General features: G+C 36.7%; 1 protein-coding gene across 1 annotated transcript in view; it reads left to right on the top strand.

Annotated features, from left to right (window-relative positions):
- Positions 1-5,480: 5,480 nt before the first annotated feature.
- Positions 5,481-22,964, top strand: part of LOC118841847 (liver carboxylesterase 1-like) — a 75,544-nt gene continuing 58,060 nt past the window's right edge. Inside the window, exon 1 of the mRNA XM_036749512.1 lies at positions 5,481-5,656. Coding sequence (XP_036605407.1) covers positions 5,605-5,656 — 52 coding nt within the window. The 5' untranslated portion in view covers positions 5,481-5,604. The remainder of the gene's footprint in view (positions 5,657-22,964) is intronic.

Here is a 22,964-nt window from a genome sequence, read left to right as displayed (position 1 = left end):
AGCATTTTTTCATATTCCTATAGATATCTTTAATTTCTTCTCCTGAAAACTGCCTGTTCATATCCTTTGACCATTTCTCAATTGGGGAATGACTTTTATTCTTGTAAATTTGTATATTTTAGATGTGAGGCCTGTATCAGAGGCACTGGTTGTAAAGATTTTCTCCCAATTTTCTGCTTCCCTTCTAATCTTTTTTACATTGGCTTTTTTATGCAAAAACTTTTAAGTGTAACATAATCAAAATTATCCATTTTGCCTTTTGTAATGCTCTCTATCTCTTGTTGTGTCATGAATTCTTCCCTTTCCCATAAATCTGACAGGTAAAGTATTTCATGCTCTCCCAAATTGCTTATAGTATCAGCCTTTATTTCTAAATCATGAGCCCATTTTGAATTTATTTTGGTATACGGCATAAGATAATGGTCTATACCCAGTTCCTGCCATACCATTTTCCCCAACAGTTTTTGTGGAATAGTGAATTCTTAGCTCAGAAGCTGGATCCTTTGGGTTTATCAAATATTAGATTGCTATAGTCACTGACTGCTGCATCTGGTGTACCTAAACTATTCCACTGATCCTAGCACTCTGTTTGTTAGGCAGTACCAGGTAGTTTTGAGGACTGCTACTTTATAGTACAGTTTGATATCTGGTATGGCTAGGCCACCTTCCCTAGCATTTCTTTCCATTAATTCCCTTGATATTCTGTACCTTTTGTTCTTCCAGATGATTTTTTTTTATTATTTTATCCAGCTCTATAAAATAATTTTTGGTAGAGTGATTGCTTTGGAACTGAATAAGTAAATTAATTTAGGTAAAATTGTCATTTCATTATATTAGCTCAGCCTAACCACTAGCAACTGATGTTATTGTAGTTATTTAGATCTGAATTTATTTGTGGGAAAAGTGTTTCATAATTATGTTCACATAAGCCCTGGGTTTCTCTTGGCAGGTAGACTCCCAAATATTTTATAGTGTCTACAGTAACTTTAAATGGAATTTCTCTATCTCTTTCTGTTGGATTTTGTTGGTAATGTATAGAAATGGCAAGCATTTATGTGGGTTAATTTTATATCTTGCAAAATCCCTGAAGTATTTTTTTCTTATTCCAAGTAGTTTTTCACTTGATTCTCTAGGATTCTCTAAGTAAATTATCATACCATCTGCAAAGAGTGATAACTTATTTTCTTCTTTTCCTATTCTAATTCCTTGAATTTCTTTATCTTCTCTTAATGCTACAGTTAACATTTCTAGTACCAAATTGAATAGTAGCAGTGATAATGGGCATACTTGTTTCACCCTGGATGTTTTTGGGAATTCATCTAGCTTATCTCCATTACATATAATGCTTACTGATAGTTTTAGGTAGATGCTATTTATAATTTTAAGGAAGGTTCCATTTATTCCTATGCTTTCTGTGTTTTGTCAAAAGCTTTTTCTGTATCTATTGAGTTAATCATATGGTTTCTTCTAGTTTTGTTATTGATATGATCAATTATGATGATAGATTTCCTAATACTGAACCAGCCTTACATTCCTGGAATAAATCCTATCTGTTCATAGTGCATTATTCTCCTGATAAGTTGCTGCAGTCTTTTTGCTAATATTTTATCCAAAGTATTTGTATCAATATTCATTAGTGAAATTGGTCTATAATTTTCTTTCTCTGTTTTGACTCTTTCTGGTTTAAGTATTAGTACTATATTTCTGTCACAAAAAGAATTTGGTGAGACTCCTTCACATATTTTTCCCAAATAGTCTACAAGGTATGGGAATTAATAGTTCTTTAAATGTTTGATAAAATTCACATGTAAAGCCATCTCGCCCTGGAGAATTTTTCCTATGGAGTTTATTGATGGCTTGTTCATTTTTTTTGCCTGAGATGGGGTTATTTAGGTAATTTATTTCCTCTTCTGTTAAACTGGGCAATTTGTATTTTTGTAAATATTCATCCATTTCCCTAAGGTTGTCAAATTTGTGGTCATACAACTGGGCAAAATAATCCCTAATTATTGTTCAAATTTCCTTTTCATTGGAGGTCAATTGACCCTTTTCATTTTTGATACTGGTAATTTGGTTTTCTTTCTTTTTTTTTAATCCAATTGACCAAAGGTTTATCAATTTTATTGGTTTTTTCATAAAACACCCTCTTGGTTTTATTAATTTAATGGTTTTCTTGATTTCAATTTTATTAATCTCTCCTTTGATTATCACTATTCCTAATTTAGTATTTAATTGTGAATTTTCCATTTCTTCTTTTTCTAGCTTTTTCAGTTGCATGCCAAATTCATTGATCTCCTTTGTCCATGAAAAGACCAGAGCTGAATACAAAAATTGACTTTCAAACACAAAAATCAAGAGAAGCATGAAAAGGTAAACAAGAAAGAGAAATCACAAGGGACTTACTACCTTAAGCTATTAAGTTGGACTGTTTGGTTTACATTCCTACATGGAAAGATGATGTGTATAATTCATGAGAACTCAGTATTGGGGTAGCTGAAGGGGATATATACATATATGTGTATATATATATATATATATATGTATATATATATATATATATATAGAGAGAGAGAGAGAGAGAGAGAGAGACAGAGAGACAGAGAGAGAGAACACAGGGTGAGTTGAAAATGAAGGGTTGATATCTAAAAAAATAAAATCAAATTAAGGGATGAGAGAGGAATATATTGAGGAGGGAGAAAGGGAGAGATAAAATGGGGTAAATTACCTCACATAAAAGTGGCAAGAAATAACAATTCTTTTGGGAGGGAAGAGGGGGCAGGTGAGGGAGAATGAGTGAATCTTCCTCTCATTAGATTTGACCTGGGGAGGGAATAACATAGACACTAAATTGGGTATCTTACCCCACAGGAAAGAAAGAGGAACGAGATTAAAAGGGGGTATGATAGAAGGGAGGGCAGATAGGGGGAGGAGGTAACCAAAAGCAAACACTTTTGAAAAGGAACAGGATCAAGGGAGAAAACTGAATAAAGGGGGATAGGATAGGATAGGAAGGAGTAAAATGGAAGGTAAGAGGTGGCAGGTGAAGGGGAATGATTGAATCTTGCTCTCCTAGGATTTGACTTGACAAGGGAATAACATACACACTCAATTGGGTATCTTAACCCAAAAGAAAGAAGGAGTGAAATAAAAAGGGGGTATGATAGAAAGGAGGACAAATAGGGGGAGGAGGTAATCAAAAGCCAACACTTTTGAAAAGGGACAGGGTCAAGGGAGAAAATTGAATAAAGGGGAATAGGATAGGAGGGAGCAAAATATTAGTCTTTCACAGCATGAGTATTGTGGAAGAGTTTTGCCTAATGATATGTGGCCTATGTTGAATTGCTTTCCTTCTTAGGGAGGGTGGGTGGGGAGGGAAAAGGGGAGAGAATTTGGAATTCAAAGTTTTGAAAGCAGATGTTCAAAAAAAAAAGTTTTTGCATGAAACTAGGAAACAAGATATACAGGCAATGGGGTTATAGGAATCTCTCTTGCCCTAGAAGAAAGTAAGAGAAAAGGGGATGGGGTAGTGGGGTGACAGAAGGGAGGGCTGACCGGGGAACGAGGCAATCAGAATATATGCCAGCTTGGAGTGGGGGGGAGGCTAGAAATGGGTAGAAAATTTGTAATTCATACTCTTGTGAAAATCAGTGCTGAAAACTAAAAATATTAAATTAAAAAAAGAGAAGACTCTGAATTATCACTTGTTTGGAATATTGTTATCAGTATTCATATTCATGTTGGGGTGAATTAGATGGCTTGTGGGGTCACTTTCAACTCTGTCATTCTTTCATTCAGGACCTCTTAGCTACACATTTTATGATTCTAAGTAGTAAGGAGAGAAAAGGAATGACCCACAGTTTTACAAGAACTCTGGTCAAAGAATGTAGCTCTTCCTCTCATGTTTGTGGAGCAGAGCAAAAAATATTGATTATAAAACACAATAGCAAATAAGATAATGAATTATCAACTGGGCTCTAGACTTTGATCTATAGGAGGTGTTTCAAAACTCTGAGTCATGTTCAACAATTAAATATCTTAGTGTAGAGTAGGAAAGAAGAGGCTTAGGAAATGGTCAATGAGGTATTTCTGTTAGGGAAATTAAGTGCAGTGCAAAGTACTTTTTTGCCCTAGGCAATCCTCAAATGCCAGCTTTTCACATTCAAAGGATTAAACATTTTTCTAGATAAGATGAAGAAAATGAGGCCAAGGTTAATTAACCTGCCAAGTACAACAGAACTAGCAAGTGACTGAGACTGGATTTCACCTGTGCCTTTCCTGACAGTTGGTCCAACACATTATTTCTTTACCTGCTGTGGTGTCTTGTAAGTGCAAAATAGTTTTGAGCTATTCATATTCATATTGTGGTGTCTTTTGAGTTTGTAGCATTCTTTGTTTTCTTTTCCTGAAATCAATATGTGGATTTTTCTCAATTGCTCCTTTGTCTTCTGTGTTCAGTTCTATAAAATTTCTTGTATTATCTTTCTTCATTATGGTTTTCAGTTTCTTCCCACTTGAAATGTGATTTTTGGAGATCTCAAATCCTTAAGTTCTTTCTACCCAACCTGCTTTCAAAATCCACATGTTTTACATATATGGAGATTATCTTTTCTTACAACATGATTGTTTTTTGATTCTCTTCTTTCACATCTTTCTTCACTTTCATATATTTACCGTATCAATAAGTTGTTTTCTTTTTTGTTTATTTCTTGAGATTTGCTTTTTTAAAATAAATTGCATATTTATTATTTTTGGTATTCTTTTCTTTTTAAATTTTTAGTTACAAATTTTCTTCCTTCCATTACTATCCCAAACACTGAGAAGGCAAGCAAAATGACACTGATTATATGTGTAAAATCATGTAAAATATCTTTAAATATTAAACATATAACAAAAAGGCAAAAAATGAAGAGAGAATATTATACTTCAATTTGCACTCAAAGTTCAGTAGTTCTCTCTTGTTCTAAATAGCATTTTTTTTCATCATGGGCTCTTTGGAAGAGTCTTGGATCATTTCATTCATCAGAGTAGCCAAATCTTTTAAGTTGATCATCATTGAAACATTGCTGTTATTGCACAGAAAAATGTCCCACTCCTCACTTCACTTTTCATGAGTTCATATAACATAAAGTCATGCAGACAGGAAGTGTACATGGGCATGGGAATCAGCCCTAGACTTTTCCTAGTTTACTGTTTTTCCTCCAGACCCTGCTGACTCTCATGCTGAGCCACAGAGAACGATCAAAAATCCAGACTAGTTTTCAGGTTTATAGTGCATAGTTATATAACCCTGCCATTGTGTACTGATGTGGGTGTTGAGACTGTAATCTGAGTATTTTTGGGACTAGAGCCACACAAATGAAGAAGGGAAGTTATTTGTGGGTAGAGTTTCAACCAACCAACCCTGGCTCTCACCAATATCTTTGGAAAAAAAAAAGTAAATAATTTTTAACTGATTTGACTTTTGCCCATTTGGGCTATAGATCTGTCAGTCAGCCAGCCAGCCAGCTAGTCAGCTAAGCCCTGTGCAGCTCACAGCACAGGGAGCCCTGCAGGACAGCTCAGATACCTGAACCAAGCAGTTGGAAACACAGTGCTCCCAACGAGATGTGGCTGCTTTCCCTGGTCCTCTGCTCTCTTGCTGCTATTTCTGTGCAGGGTAAGGGTCATTTTATTTTGTTTTTCTTTTCTTTTAATTTCTAACCAAGAACAATTATAAATCTAAGAAAGATGTAGTGTTATCTTTGTAGAAAACTGAGGACTGGGCTTGGGGTTTTTAAATTTTATGTCTTTGGGGTTTGTTTTGTTTTTCCTGATACAGCTTGAAACTTTCCTTTATATGACTTTCTACTGGAAGAGATTTTATTAAGGTAGTAGTTAGTTGCGTGAGAAAGCTGACACTGTGGGCCACTTCTTTCTAGGCTGATTGGTGTCCTACTTAAGGAGGTCAAGGTGCTGTTTGAGATAAGCCAGAATAAGTATCTGAGAAAGTGAGCCTCTTAAAAACAAACGAGTCTCTACTTTAAAAAAAATTAATGGAATCTCAAGCACAGAAGCAATGGGAAATAGGCAACTCATTAATGGCAGAGAAAAGAGAAAAGAAAAAATACTTTCTAAAATAGCTAGAAAATTTAAATACCAGTATTTTGTTCATTTGTCCAAATCATTTGGATAGTCCAAATCAGAGAATACTGAAATTTGAGAGGGACCTTAGAGATCATCTAGGTCAACCCTGTCATCCAATGAATGAAACTGAGCCCGAGAAAGGGGAAATGATTTGTTCAAGATCATCAAGTTAGTCAACGGCAGAATCAGTAAAAGACACAGTTAAGTGTCTGGTCCAGTATAACTTTACATTGTTATTCTAGAGGTTTTGTTGCAAAGTTATACCTTTCTCATAAGCAAAAATACCTGTCTGTGCTAAAGCTGAAGGTTGAAACAGTCTTGATCAGTATGGCAAATAAAGGTAGAGTCATAGGATCATTAAGGTGCCCAAGGGTGGGTACTCTAGAGGCTCACAGCAAATAATAGGTTTCAATAGGTAGGAAGTATGAGAGGCATGGGGGAGCAGAGTGAGCTATTCATAAGTGGTGAAGAGATTCCCTCTGCTGATTGATAAGCTCTAGATAATATGCAAAAACATTTTCTGGGGAGTGATCAGAGTTCAGAGTTGGAGGTGGCAGTAGGTATTTACGAACAGGCTTAATAATACAAAAGAGGTAAAAACTTTCATGCTAGATTAGGAATGTAAATGAGATGGCAAACCCATACCTTATGTAGATTCTAGATCTTGTAATTTTCCATTATGTGGATATATTGAGTATCACTTGGATGATTCAGTTCACTTTGTATATTTGTTCACATGGAGTTGGCGATCATAGAGGGAACACCTAGGTGTGCAGGTCCCTGCTAGACTGTAGTTCAAAAGAACCATTTATCCCACTGATAATCTGAGAAAAAAATATGTGTACTAAGTGATTATGAAAGGAAGGAGTTCGACTAGAACAGGGGTTCTTCAACCTGGGGTCTAGAGACCCCAGGAGTCTATGTATAGATTTAAGAGGTGTATGAACCTGAATACAAAAACAATTACATCTTTGTTTCAATATAATTGCTTTCCTTTGTAATTCTATGTATTTCAGTTTACCTATTTAAAAACATTATTCTTAACAGAGGTCCATAAGCTCACCAAACTACATAAGAGGTTCATGACATCAAAAGGTTCACCCCTGAACTAGATCATTAGATAATAATAAAAAATATGACTAATGACTACATAATGAACACGATGTCTTACTGCTCTAACAGTGAGTGAGCCTATCAGGTCCTCAAGGAATAAATTAAAATAGCTAATATTGAAGGGAATAATTCAGTTTTGGCTGGAAGGAGATTGATTGTGAGAAATCTTCTGACCAAGACAAGAAATCTCTTAAATTTAGTAAGATGAAGAGCAGCAAGTCAAAAGACTAGGGTGTTCATTTTATGCTCATATTAGTCTCTAGTTCAGACCATCTTCCTTTGTAAAAAAAATGATTAGGTGAGATAATCTCTTCAGTCCCTTCCAGCTATAAACTCTATAGTTCTGTGATTTATGTTTATTAAGTTAGAACCAAGGGAAATCTTGGAAATGTGTTGAGATTTTATTTGTAGACGAGTGGACAGATCACCAAACATAATTAAAAATAATTTTATAAAGCTCCCATGAGCTAATATATGGTCAGGTTTTTTTTAATGCCACACACAGGTAAATATGTATACTCATTTCTGTTCCTATTCAATAGCTGCCAGAGATCTATCATACCTAGTATTTCTAAAATTCTATTTAGGGCCTTGACTTATTTCCTGTTGTTCTTAGATTTGTCTAAGCCTAAGAGAATACCTTTGAGATCCTCAATCATTGTGGTTTAAAAGTTTTATTTTCCTACAAATTGATTAAATTTTCCTTTTAAATATTTTTAGATGGTATGCTATTTGATGCACAGGTATTGAGTAATTTATTATCTATGGTACTTTTAGTCATAATGTGGTTTCCCTATTTATTTCTTTTAATTAACTCTATTCTTACTATTGTCTTGTCTAAGATCATACCATTGACCTTTTGAGTGTACTAGAAGCATGGTAGATTTTTTTCTAGATGCTTATATTAATATTCCAGCATAATTTTTGTTTTAAGTGTGTTTCTCATAAACACAGTATTTTTGGATGTATCCAGTATTTGGAGATTCTGTTTTCTAATCCACTTTACTACCCTCCTCTATTTTATGGCTGAATTTATCTCATTCACATAGAGTCATACTTGTTAATTGTTCATTTTCTTTTCTCTTTTCCTTATATACTTTTCCCTTATTTCACCCTTCCATCTTTTTCATGTGCCCTTTCTTCAATCAAGAGAGCATTTTGAGAGAGATATGCTCAATACTGGTGATTTAAATTTTATGGATTGTACTTCCCGTCCACTACTTCTGTTCTCTTCCCCCATCTATGCCTCAGTCAAACTTTTTTTCTTCTTCTAAAATTTTATCTTATTACACAGCATATGTGTTTTAGCAAGGCAATAATTTAAAAATACAAATGGCATCACTTTAAATCCTGTTTACTTAAATTACTTTTTTTCTAATAGTCTTTGTTTATTTCCAACAACAGTACTATCACTAGGAGTCCTACTCCGTTAAAGCAATCCATTGATTTAAAAAAATAGTAGCAAGATAATGCAATATATTGGGACCATTGCTCTTTGGCAGTGTGGATCAATGTCAGAGTTTTAGCCACTGTGCTAAAATACATACTTAACACTTCTCTCCCTATCCAATTCTTTGTTGCTTTTAATGAATTTCTCTTTATTTCCCTTCTAATTATTTCCCTCAGAACTCTCATCTCCTTTCCCATTCTTTCCTCTGGAGCTTTCATTTTATTATATGATCATTTTATATACACTATGTTTATTCCATAAACTTCAGTAGACTGTATGTCAAGTTTGTGATTTTTATTCAGTATTTGCTTATAGATGTTATGGAGTTATTCTCTTCATATGGCTTTGTTTCAGGAACATCTCTAGCCTATAAGATTTCTTTATCAGTAATGCTTTCTTATTCTTAATTATTTTTCAAACTTTATTTCCTAAACTGAAATAGTGCCAGGACCAGACTTTGCCCCCTCCTTCACTCTTGTATGGCAGAGCATTTCATCTTCTGTCTCCTTTGGAGCTCCCATACTCAAAGTAATGGGTTCTACCTTAGGATTCTTTCTTCAGCTCTCCTTTAGGAAAGTTTCAGGTCTGCTTACCCATTCTCTTACTGATTTATTTGTCAAGATACTCCTTCTAGTATCTATGCTCTCTCACTTTTTTTGTGTAGCACTAGGTTGGGGCTGGGGAGGGGAGAATGAAGAAAAAAACTGATGTTTCTCTTTGAATTCTTTGTTTGTTATTCAATCTGGCTCTCTTTTTAAACAATTACTGAAGGAAGAGCAGGAGAACTGTGTTTGTGTGTGATCTACCATTCAGCCATCTTAGCTGAAAGTCCTTATAATTATCCCATATCTAGAGTTCTGTGTTCAGTTCTAGGTAATGCACTTTAAGAGGAACATTTTTATGGTGGAAAAGGACCAAAGGAGGGCAACTGAGATCATGAGGACCTTGAGTCTATGTCATTTTATGATTGCTCGAAAGAATGTTTTATCTGCAGGAGAATTGGGGATGGGAGAAGGAAAAAAATACATGGCAATTGTGTTCAAATATGTGAAGGGGTGTCATGCAGAAAAGGCATCAAGTCAGTAGCAATGGACAGAAGCTGCAAAGAGGAGATTTTGATCTCAATGTTTGGAAAAACTTCTTAACAGTTAGAATTATCCATTAGTGGAATGGGTTGCCTTAGGCAGTAGTGGCTTCCACCTCATTAAAGATCTTTAGATACAGACAGGGTGGCCATTTTTCAGTTATGTGACAGTAGACATTCCTCTTAACCATAAGTTGACCTAGATGGCCTCTGAGATTCTTTTCAACTCTCAAATTCTGTGATTCTGTGACTTCTTCCTGTGGGATCAAGGAAGCTTTCTTTTTTTCCCAGTTTAGATACTCTTTACAGAAATGAAGAGAGCACTTGTATTCCTCTGAAATAGAATTTCAAAGAGAGGAATAAGAATAGGAAGAAAAATAGGTATAAGCTCTCATTCAAAGGCATCTATTTTAAATGCTGGTTCTATTCATCAGACAGCTTTCCAATTTTTTTTTCCTGATTGTTAGAAGAGTAGACCAGCTTTGCCCCCATGATTCCTGTTGTATGGATACACACAAAGAGTGTTTTTTAATTATGCCTGATAGAAATGTCCTAAAGGATACCTATGGTTTGGCCTTATTAGGCTAAGTTATTTACACAGTTCTTTAAGACCTAAAATGATAAATAGAGCTTCTGAAAGTAATTATAGTGACCAATTATTAGTTCCTTTCCTTAGGAGGATGAATATTTCTTTTCTTCTCTGTTTCTCCACGGTGGTGATCTTGAAATATAAAACTTGAAATGCCTTTGTCACACTGTGTTGTAAGTAACAAGGAGGCAAAACTTGGCAAGAAAGGACTAGAAGTTATTGAGGATCTAGGCAGACAATAGGCCAAATTCATGGAAATAAGTTAAGACAGAGAGGAGCATTGCATATTTCATTTTGTTGTTGTTGTTTTTTAATCATCCATTTATTTATTGGCTTGTGTTTTAAATATAATATTGTCTTTTCCCTAATTACATGTAAAAACAATTTTAAAACCTTTTCTTAAAAGTTTTGAGTTCTAAATTCTATGCCTCCCTTCCCTCCCATTTGATATAGTTTATATATTGAAGAAGCATTTTTTTAATATTCTATTTTTAATTTAATATTTTAGTTTTCAACATAGATTTCACAAGATTTTAAGTTACAAATCTTCTCCCCATTTCTACCCTCCCCCCGCACTCCAAGATGGCATATATTCTGATAGCTTCATTCCTGAGTCAGCCCTCCCCTCTTTCACCACACTCTCCCCCATCCCCTTTCCTCTTACTTTCTTGTAGGACAGGATAGATTTCTATGCCCTATCCCCTATATATGGTGTTTCCTAGTTGCATGCAAAAAAACAAATTTTTGAAGCATCTTCTTTTAAAACTTTGAGTTGCAAATTCTCTTCCATTTTCCATTCCCACCCACCCTCCCAGGGAAGGCAAGCAACTCAATATAGATCACACATGTATCAGTGTGTAAAACACTTCCGCAATGCTCATGTTGTGAAAGGCTAATTATATTTCCTTCCATCCTATCCTGCCCCCCTTTATTCGGTTTTCTCCCTTCACCCTGTCCCTTTACAAAGGTGTTTACTTTTGATTACCTCCCCCTATCGGCCCTCCCTTCTATCATCCCCCCTTTTTTATTCCTTTACCCTTACTTTCCTGTGGAGTAAGATACACAATTAAGTGTGTATGTTATTCCTCCTCAGGTCAAATCTGATGAGAGTAAGATTCAGTCATTCCCCCTCACCTGCCCCTTCTTCCCTTCCAACAGAACTGCTTTTTCTTGCGACTTTTATGTGAGATAATTAATCCCATTCAATCTCTCCCTTTCTCCCTCTTTCAATATGTACCTCTCATCCCTTAAATTTATTTCATTTTTTTAGATATCATCCCTTCATATTCAACTCACTCTGTACCCTCTGTCTATATTCCCTTCAACTCCCCTAAAACTGAGAAAGGTCTCATGAATTATACGCATCATCTTTCCATGTAGGAATTTAAACATAACAGTTCAACTTTAGTAAGTCCCTTATGAATTCTCTTTCTTGTACCTTTTCATGCTTCCCTTGATTCTTGTGTTTGAAAGTCAAATTTTCTATTCAGCTCTGGTCTTTTTATTGAGAAAGCTTGAAATTCCTCTATTGTATTGAAAATCCATATTTTGCATTGGAGAATTATACTCAGTTTAGCTGGGTAGGTGATTCTTGGTTTTAATCCTAGCTCCTTTGATCTCTGGAATATCATATTCCAAGCCCTTTGATCCCTTAGTGTAGAAGCTGCTAGATCTTGTATTATCCTGATTATGTTTCCACAATTTTCAAATTGTTTCTTTCTGGCTTCTTGCAGTATTTTCTCCTTGATCTGGAAACTCTGGAATTTGGTGACAATATTCCTAGGAGTCTTCTTTTTGGGATCTTTTTCAAGAGGCAATCAGTGGATTCTTTCAATTTCTATTTTACCCTCTGGCTCTAGAATATAAGGGCAGTTCTCCTTGATAATATCTTGAAAGTTGATATCTAGGCTCTTTTTTTTTAATCATGGCTTTCAGGTAGGCAAATAATATTTAAATTGTCTCTCCTGGATCTATTCTCCAGGTCACCAGTGTTTTGAATGAGATATTTCACATCATCTTCCATTTTTTCATTCCTTTGGTTCTGTTTTATAATATCTTGTTTTCTCATACAGTCACTAGCTTCCACTTGCTCCAATCTAAGTTTTAAGTTGGTATTTTCTTCAGTGGTCTTTTGGACCTCCTTTTCCATTTGGCTAATTCTGCTTTTCAAGGCATTCTTCTCCTCATTGGCTTTTTGGAGCTTTTTTGACATTTGGGTTAGTCTATTTTTTAAGGTGTTATTTTCTTCAGTATTTTTTGGGTCTCCTTTAGCAAGTCATTGACTTGTTTTTCATGGTTTTCTTTCATCACCCTCATTTCTCATCCCAATTTTTCCTCTACTTCTCTTACTTGCTTTTCCAAATTCTTTTTGAGCTCTTCCATGGCCTGAGTCCAATTCATATTTTTCTTGGAAGCTTTTGATGTAAGCTCCATGACTTTGTTGACTTCTTCTGGCTGTATGTTTTGGTCTTCTTTTTCACCAAAAAAGAACTCTACAGTTTCAATTTGAGTCTGATTTTGAGTCTGAGGTTATTTTCACTACCTGTTCATGTTCCCAGCCAACTACTTGACCCTTGAGCTTTTTGTCAGGATATGACTGCTTGTAGAGTAGAGAGTACTTTGTCCCAAGCTTTAGGGTCCAAACACTGCTTTTTTCAGAGCTGCTTCTATTCCACAGTCACCCCAGGCTCTGTCCCAGCAGTGCTCCTCCTGCCCCAAGAACCGCTAACTGGGACCACAATACGTATCCAAGCAGGGAACAGCAAGAGAATCTGCCTTTGTGCCCACAAAGCTCTCCTCGTACTCCTGCTCTGATCTGCTGCTAGATTCCTCCCACAGTGTAAGCCAGGGACTCGGGAAGCTACTGATGCTGGTGCTTTAGGGGCAGCCTCAGCAGCTTCCTGCTGCTGCTATGGCCACCGTTGCACCACTTCCTCAACCCCCAGAGTAGGCAGCCTGACAACTCTGAACTTGATCCCACGGTTTCCCCCAACTGACTCTTTGGGTTTTGTGGGTTGAGAAGTCTGGCAACTGCCACAGCTCACTGTTTCATGGCCCCAAGGCCTGTTCTGGCTGGCTGACTCAGGGTGTCGTCTGGCCTGGCCTGGCCTGGTCCGGCCCAAGGGCCAGCCCTCAGCTCTCAGCACCACCCGAGAGACCCTTCTCGGCAACCATCCAGGCTCTCTTGGGCTGGATATCTGTTTCCCTCCACTATTTTGTGGGTTCTGCAGCTCTAGAATTTGTTCAGAGACATTTTTATAGGTGTTTGGAGGGATTTGGAGGGCAGCTTAAGCAAGTCCCTGCTTTCCAGCCTGCATCTTGGCTCCTCCACCTGAACAAGACTGCATATTTCTAAAGTCCAGAAAGTTAGAGAGAGCCAATAAGAATGACTTGCAAACAGAAAATCCAAAACATGAACTTTAGTCCCAGGATAAGGAGTAGTTTTTTCTCTGGCATTTTCCTCATGCCTCTGTGCTTCCAAAAGATGACCTTGGAACCATGGATTTTACTCCTATTATAAGGAACTCATTGCCTCTCTCAAGACAAACAATTCAATATTTGGATAGCTTTGAGTTGTTAGGAAATTCTAGCTTGGGCCTACTCCTATTTTTTTTCCTGTCCCCTGGATCTGAACCATACTATCTGGACAATTTATTCATCTTCTCATTTAGTAGGGGTATTGCCAACTGCTTTATTAGAAAATAAGTTAAATATCATCTAACTGACCGTATCTAGCTGGCCCAAGACCATATTTTAATACATTCATCTTTAAAATATTTGTATATTGGCAAATCTGCCTTTCTACTGCCTCCTTCCCCTTATCTCTGCTCAACATGCCTAGAATAGTACCAGCCAGACTAGACTATGTCTCCCACCCTGGTTGACCATGACCATTCTTTATATCCATCTGGATATCTTTCAATCTGTACTGGTACCCAACATATATCCTACTCCCAACAGCCTTTCCTCTTACACCCTTACCCACTTTGTTTTTACTTTTTGTTCTGAAAAAGAAATAAAATTAATGCTAATGTTGCTTCTGGAAAGATGGTAACAGTGGAGCCCTATAGAATCATCCCTTTAACTCCTCATCCCTGTGACTCCCCAAAATAAAATTCAATACTCTAGTAACCATTTCAGTATATTTGCTGTCTCTTTCTATGAATTTAGCTCCATGAATACATGGAGTTTCCCTTGAAACATACCAAGATTTGTACGAATTTATATAATGTAAGATCTGGAACACAATGTGCTTGTAATAGCAGTAGACGTGGCTATCACTGTGGGGGGTGTTATTGCTGGAGACCAAAGATAGTCATCTCTGTTCTTTCAACCTTCCCTCCCTTCTTCCCTTTGTCTCCAGAGATCTAATCAGCCATAATCAGTTACAATGTATACTAGGGGCAGCATAATGCCCCTTCAGGTTGGTATTGTTCTCCTCTCTGCTGGTTAAAGGAACTTATATTAAAGGAAAAACCAGGAGTACAATGACAATTGCACAATCCCTGGCTAGGAAAATTTCTAACATTTAGTGTTGGGGTTTGGTTATTTTGCTCTCTCTAGCTAACCCTTAGTTTCTTTATTGTTGAGACAAAATTCATATGCAACATTCGGGTAAAGAAGTAAATAGAGCATATTATAGACAGGCACCAAATGGATAAAATTGGGAAAAAGTAGAACTTTTCTTAGAATGTCCTTCAGTCCTTGAGGAAGTGGATTCAAAAGATGCTTTATAAAAACAAATCTTCTCCAAAATGCCTGTAGGACCAATAGCCCTCTTTGATTTCTCCTTTCTCTGTCAAGATTTAATCCTACTATTTCTTTTTCTTCTTATTTGTTGTCCCTGTGCTGCTAATTCTTTCTAGCTCATCTGTTGAGGTCTCTACTTTTTCCAATCCATCAGCAGACATTCCAATCCCAATTCTAGCTATCTCAGTGATTTTATAACAAGCCCCACAAGGTATAACAATGTTTTTCAACCAAACAAATAGAGTTCCTATGTAATATCACTCCAGTTCATCCAATGACTTTTAATTTATTGATTCAACAGAGGTGTCAGACCTTGTTCACATCTAGTGATCAATCAATATATACTCTCATATAGTTAAGGCATTAGAAGTAGCAAATTGTCACCTTTTTTGATACTGAACCTTCCTTACAAATCCAAGATGGAAGTGCAGTGGCCATTTATGCCAGCTGCTGGCTGAGTGAATAGAAGGCATAGAAATGCCTAGGAATTTCAAGCTGTTCTCTTAGTCCTGAGCTGGTTTGTCTTTCCTAAGGCAACCAGGTGGCCCCTTCCTCTTTGGGACTTCCTATATTGGTGCCAGACTTAGTATGGACATCCAATCAGTTTTAGCCCTGCTGCATCTCAGAATTCCCCTACAAGTTCCAATGATCCACTTACCTCAGCCTTCCCTAGTAACATGAATTATAAGAATGCACCACCACACCCTGCTATCCGGTCATTAACTTTAAGTGAGGTGGGATAATTTTCTAAGCTAGCCCCACCCGTATCTGAAACTTAATTCTATGAAATTATAATAACAAGTTTGGTCCCAGAGTATAGCTATGAAAATACATCTCTCCAATTTCTTTGAAAAAGTGAAGGACCCAAGGAATGGAACACTGTATAAAATATCATATTCTTTCTATTTATTCCTTTATTTTGTCTGAAATAATTTTGGTTGTTTTTATAAATTCTGTACCACAAAGGTAGTGATTCCCCTTCTGAGAGGGGAAGGAGGAAGGATTAGTGGGAAATGTAAGTTATGTAAAAAGAAAAGATAATAATAAAATGTTTTAAAAGAATGTCCATTCCTTAAGGGACTATTTCACTTTTGTATTTTTATCTGCGGTGCCTGTCACACAGTAAGTACTTAATAAATGCATTTTCATGAAGTTATTAATTCCCCTGGCTTTTTCAAAATTGGTTTGTAATTCTTTCTAAGTTGCTAGGCCAGACAAAAAAAGCAAGTTGTATCCAGCTGGGATAGAGACTACACCTTCTGTGCTTTTAGTAAAGGTGGGTTCCCTCAGACTTAGTGTTCCCATTCTTCTTGTACGGTTACATAGTCCTATTATTCTTTTATTTCTGGAATAAGAACTCAAAAGAGGATATTTATGGAACCTGGCTGTCATTTTGATATGAGGAAGCAGGTAAATGATGTTGGTCAAATCATTATTGCCATCCTATGTACTCCCTCTTTGCCTTTTCATCCCTTCCCTCACTGTATAGCTGGCTGTTAAGGCTGATGCCACAGAAGAATAATATGTTCAGCTCTTCAGACTCCCTCAGTGAGGTAGGTACCTCCAGCCTGCCAGGAAAGAGGGGGGCAGCAAATTGAATAAACACTACTTTAAAAGCTCATTCTGAGTTTCTGAGGTCTCCTTTGAAGGAATTTAAGATGAGATTATACCTACTAGGGCTCAGACCATGAACCTAATATTGCACTACATGGACTGGGAAGGGGGTGCCATCATCTTCAGAGGCAATATTCTGCAGCATCTCATGGGGTTGAAAACAATTTATAGTATACACAATGGCTATAACAAGGGATCTTTATTTTCCTATGGTATAAACAGAAAGGCTATCTGAGGTATGTGGGGATGGGAGGGAGGTGAAAGAGAAGACAGTTCATCCTCAGTGGGAGATTTGACTCCCAGAGTGTGTTGGGGGAGAAGGGCCAATGGGAGAATCCCAGGAGAAGGGATTCATGGTGTTAGGATCCTAAGGGTATTAGGTGGTTGTACATTATGGATAGAGTCTAGTGGGACGGGGATAGAAGTTACTCTATGGAGGAAGATGAACCCCACTCCCTTTCTCCCAAACCACGTTGGTGCCCTGGGACAAATCCCCATTCACTCCATACTAGTTATGACTGTTTAATACTATCTATTATGGGTATTGGACCAGCTAATGTCATAACTTGAATTAATATTGATGCCATGAAATGATAGAATTGACATAGACAACTTGTAGGTAAGTACAAGTGAAGATCAATGTACCTGGCAAACTTGGCAGCCAGGCTTTCATCCTTGATTGGTGGCATACTTTGGTACTGGTTCTCTTGCCATTCAAAGTCTCAGAGGAACTAGTTTGCAATTTTAATTTAACTTCAGTTTTTCCTCAATTGAAATAAAGTAAAAATTATGAAAATAGTTAATTATTAAAATGAAAAAAATATGAGTAAAATGAACAAAGAGCTGTGCAAAACTAGAATATTGATGCACTGTTGGTGAAGCTGTGAATGGAACAAGCATTCTGGAAAGCAATTTGGAATTATCTCCAAAAGTTACTGAGCAGTTCATGCCCTTTGACCCAGCTATACTACCTCTAGACCTACACACAAAAGAGATCAAAGAAAGATGAAAAGGCCCTATATGTATGCAAATATTAGGACACTTTTTTGTTGTGGCAAAAAAAAAACCCAAAACTAGCAACCAATAGGGATGCCCATAAACTGAAGAACTGCTAAATAAGTTTATACTAGCTAAATTTAGCAGTTTATACTGCTAAATAAGTATATAAATGTGATGGAATAGTACTGTACTGTAAGAAATGAGGAAATAAATTATCTCAAAAATACATGGAAATGGTTATGTGAACTGTTGCCAGATGAAGCACAGACAAAAAAAATTTATATTATAACATCAATATTATAAAAATATAAACAATTTTGAGGACTCTTAGGAACTTATGAAGGAAATGAGCAGAACCAGCAGAAATATATATAACAGTGCAAAGTAAACAACTCTGAAAGCTATGAGAACTATGATCCATTCAATGATCATTCATGATTCTACATGAAACATACTCTCCTGACAGACGTGATGAATTTAGAGAGGCAGAGATGCTACCAATGTGAAATGTCACCTGTCCTTTCAGATGAGGTCACTCCATTAATCATTTTACTTGTTTTATTTTGTTGTGAAACCTCTCATGAAGTGAGAGTAATGTGTAAATAAATGTTTATAATCTAAAAATAGAACATCAATAAAGCTTTAAATCACAAAAAAACTTGAACCAAGTATAGCTTGAAAAGATCAACTTCGTAAGTTGGTGTTGTTTTTGAGATCTTTTTGGTCATGCCTTACTGTTCATGACTGTATTTGGGGTTTTCTTGGCAAAGATACTAGAGTCGTTTGCCATTTCCTTCTCCAGGTCATTTTACAGACGAGAAAAGTGAGGTAAACAGGGTTAAGGGACTTGCCCAGGGTCACCCAGCTAATAAGCCTCTGAGGCCAGATTTGAACTCATGAACATGAGTCTACCTGATTCCAAGTCCAATGCTCTATCCCCTGTATGACCTAAAGAAACCATTAAAGTTCAAGTTTGAATCAACATTGTACCAAGGGCTTTGTTCAGAGAAGAGAACATCACTTTTCCATGGACTATATCTAGGGGATTTATAAATGGAATGATCCTTGATAGGAACAACATTTGGGAAGTTCTGTTCTTAGCTTATATGATAGGAAAAACTCCTGGCATAGACTATAGCTCTATTTTTTCCCTTTGAGAGCAAAAGTGGCATTAGCTTCTCCAACACCAATTTTTTTTTTATCTCAGGCTACCATCCCGAGCCAGTTTTCTTCATCAGAATCTTAGTGTCAAATTTCTTTTGCAAAATGCAATTTACGGCCAACTGGTACATGTGGAATCTGCGTCTCTATCCATTTTTTAAGGTAGCCTTCAGATTAAGTTCTCATTAGCGTATATTGCCTTTTTACGGCTTTTGTTCAACATACTTGTAGGAGGAGAATCAATTCATGTCTAGCCACTTAGTCTTTTCATACTCTGCTTTGCAGAATGAAAGAAAATTTCTCCTCCAGCTTCCAGAACCAAAATACATTAGTCCTGGTCCCCTCAACTCTTGGGGAGATTAGTCAAATTGGATTGCCATCTCCCTGATTAGAAGGTCCTAGTGATCAGTTTTATTATCTGAGTGCCACACTCCACATATCCCCACAGAGGGGCCATTCTTCCTTAACCTCTGTTTGTGGTACCACATGAAGTCACTCCCATCATTGAAATATCATGGGGTCTGGAGTGTACAATTCATTGTAGATAGGTGCCAAGCTCCCTTTACAATACTGTGCCCATAATTTCCCTCACTTGACACCCTGATGCAGTCACTAGCTACAATTCCTTCCCCTGGTGGGGACTTAATTATGGCCTGTCCCCTTCTCTCAACCCTGGAATGGCCAGAAGATCTTGATTATTTATGCTGAAAGTGATCACCAAACCATCCCCCAGAACTAAGCTTCTAAGTCCCAAAGGAGGAAAGAATGGAAACTGTTTTGTAGTTAGTTACCTATCTCATAGGAATTTCTGTAACATGAATTTCACATGCATTTACAAAGGAAGACAGAGTTCCCCCTCTGCTTTCAAATCCAGATTCAATGAATGCAGCATATAGATGACCTACTATTTTGTTACTCCCCAAATACTTCTCAGGTTTTCAGGAATAAGTCCATCATGTGATATCAGGCTCAGAAAATCTTATACTTCCTATAGGTCCATAAGCCAGACCTATAAGACTCTTCATTAATGTGTCCCTCTTTCCTAAATCAGAGTCTGCCACTTTTGTGATGCTACTGACCTTTCTTTTAAATATTCTTATATCACCGTTGTTATTTGCTACTTACCTTTCTTTTAAATATTCTTAGAACACTGTTGTTATTTTCTAGATCTCTCCTAAAATTAGGGGACCCTTAATGAATTTCCCTTATAAATACATCACAATACTTTTTAAACATCACGTATTCCAATTTAAAATAGAGGTGATATAAAAGTTATAAGTAGCAAACCAATAAGGTTAACCAATTACTTAACATGAAATCTATGTAACATATGACATGTAATAAAGAATTTATCAAAATAATAAATCTAAAGAATCTATATAAGGAATAAACTAATAGTTATAGCGATTACCAATCAAAATGTAAAAAAGTAAGTTAATATCAACAATTGACAGCATTGATTGTCAGCAACTTTGCATTTATGAATCTATGAGAACTTTTGCATGGGAGAGAAATATATATATAAATCTCAGACATAAAGCTTCCTCCTGTGTGTAGCAGAATTTTGGGGTAAACTCTTCCACATTCCACCTATATATTGTGTCACCTCTCAGCCTGCTATTTGCCTCCTTACAAGTTGATACTTATCCTGAGTTCTAAGTTAATCTGTAAGTATGCTTGGGAATTTTCTTAATAATTACTAAAATTGAAGACTCTCATTAACTAATCAGTTTGCTTTAAAGCTCATCCCCATTCAGTAAATGTTATTCATTTAGTAAGCTAAAGAAACATATTTTCCCCAAAACATTGTATCTATCTACTATCTATCTATCTATGCCCTATCTCTCAAAACCTCCAAACTTCTAGGCTTAAATAAACATCAAAACTACTGGCTATACATCTTAAACAATGTGACAAATAATTACTTAAAAGCATAATTTTTATAATGCTTAATAATGTTCTGAGAAGGTTCACAGTCAATCACCTCTAACCATAAATACAACTACTTTCTTAGAGGTGCTGCTCTGTGAGACAATAGAAAAGAGCATTGAATTTCGAGTCAGAGAAATCAGGAGTCCATCTATGCTACTTATTTGCATACAATCTGTACATCAACAAGTACTTATTAGATGCCCATTATATTTTCTGGACGTTGGATTCCTCATCTATAAAATGAAGCATTTGAGCTGGACGGTCTCTTAAGATTCTAAATCTATCCTGATCAGCTACTTGGACACTTCACAATCCTGTTCATAGTCTGCGATTCAATTCCCTCAGGATACTACTATCCTCTCCTTGCTCTGGGCAACTCTCTAAGACCAGGGCTGTCCAAAATATGGCAGCATGTAGTCCACAGTGATATTTTATGAAGCCAGTCTGTGGGTTTAATTTTCACAAGTGAAAAAATAAAATAATAATTTGCATGGAATGTGTATTAGATTTTTTTAATTCCTTCACTAATAAGTAATTTCATGGATATAAATTTTCTTTGGTGTTTTCAAGTAGTATTATGGATGGAACATATCAATTGATCTGTGGGATATGTTCCGTCTGTACAATGAAGACTACTCAGTATGCACCTACCTTCATACTGTTGTGTTGTCACTTTATTGTTTTGTGTTTGCTTTCGTGCTTCGTGCTTTCGCCTGTCATATTGATGACCTGTGTTCCCCTATTTTCTATTAGTGTGCTGTATTTTTTATTCTGAGTGCAGCCCTCAAATAATTGTTTTATTTTAATGTGGCCCTAAGATAACCTAAGGTTGGACAACCCTGCTCTAAGACTAAATTGGTAAGAAAAAGCCATTCTTCATCTGGGAGTATCTTCTATCAATAAATTCACAGGTCCATTCCACATCCTCTGGTCCTTTAAGAATTTTCTTCATCTTCTTACCAAGATCATGGTTAAAACAGTTCTCTCCAAAAAAGCAATGCCCTTTATTCTCTTTTTGTGTTCTCACAGTTTCTCTCAAGTTATTACTCAGCCATCTCTCCAGAATGAAAGCTAAACAGCCAAGTTCTTCAAGAATCTCTTGAGTCACTAAAAGATACAAACAGTAGCAATGGTCTCTACAGGATAACCTGATAGCACTGGTGTTACTGTACATATCATTGCAGAGTGTATAGACTAGAGCCTGGATGAGGAACTGACAGACTTGATATTTCAGGTAGCAAACTTCTTGTAGGAGGACCTGAGTCCTATAGTCCAATCTAGTATGCCCTTGCCACTTATTACTAGGGCTGCCCATTTTTTGCTTCTTTCTTCCAGACCCAGGTCTCTGCTGGTAAAGACCCAACAGGACAACCCAAGCTGTAGCCCATTTTACTTGAGTGACCATATCAAGTCAATCCTCATGGCTTCTAACTAAATTTAGACCTTCTGATACCCACTTGTATCACTTTTGCTTGGCTCAATGCCAATGGAGCATTTCTACCAATTTTAGGTAGCCAGAAAGGTGCCAACTGGCCAGGCAACCTGGAACTTGTGCCACCTCATTTAATCCCATACTTCGGCCCAACCTCCTCAATTAGGCCCCACAAATCTGTGTTCCTAATCCCAGGTGTGACTACAAGTTTTACTAAATCAAGATTTTTGCCTAAGAACTATTTCTATAGCCCAAAGTACAAAAACTTCCGCGGATCAAAGGCAAAGACTTCTGGACTGCTGTCCAAATGTTCTATTAGCCTTCTAGATAATGTCAGAAAATCCCAACTAAGCACTTTTCCCTCCACCAAGGTTGCGTTTGGCATGTTCCCCTCAATCCACTAAGATGCCCCTCTTGCTCACAAGTGACTGTGTATAATCACTTATAAGTTTATTTTTCCTCTCTTTTTGAAGTCCTTCAGAAGGACATGCCAAGTTCTAAAAGGGGAGGCCTAGTTGTATGGGGGAAGTCAGTTCTAAAAAGTAGGCCTAATTTAATAAACATTCATAATGAGTCTTCTTCATGCTGAGATACAAGGTGTTGAGGGAGGTGCATAGTTGCTGCTCTCATGGGGCTTTTTCTCTATAGAGTATTTTACCCATATTTTTATAAAAATATCTAACCACTACCAAGAACTAACAGATCTTGTGGATTAATT

This window comes from Trichosurus vulpecula, chromosome 3 (assembly GCF_011100635.1).
Source record: "Trichosurus vulpecula isolate mTriVul1 chromosome 3, mTriVul1.pri, whole genome shotgun sequence".
Classification (NCBI taxonomy): Eukaryota; Metazoa; Chordata; class Mammalia; order Diprotodontia; family Phalangeridae; genus Trichosurus; species Trichosurus vulpecula.
The sequence above is the reverse complement of the archived record's forward strand: the minus strand, read 5'-3'. Positions and strand labels throughout refer to the sequence as shown.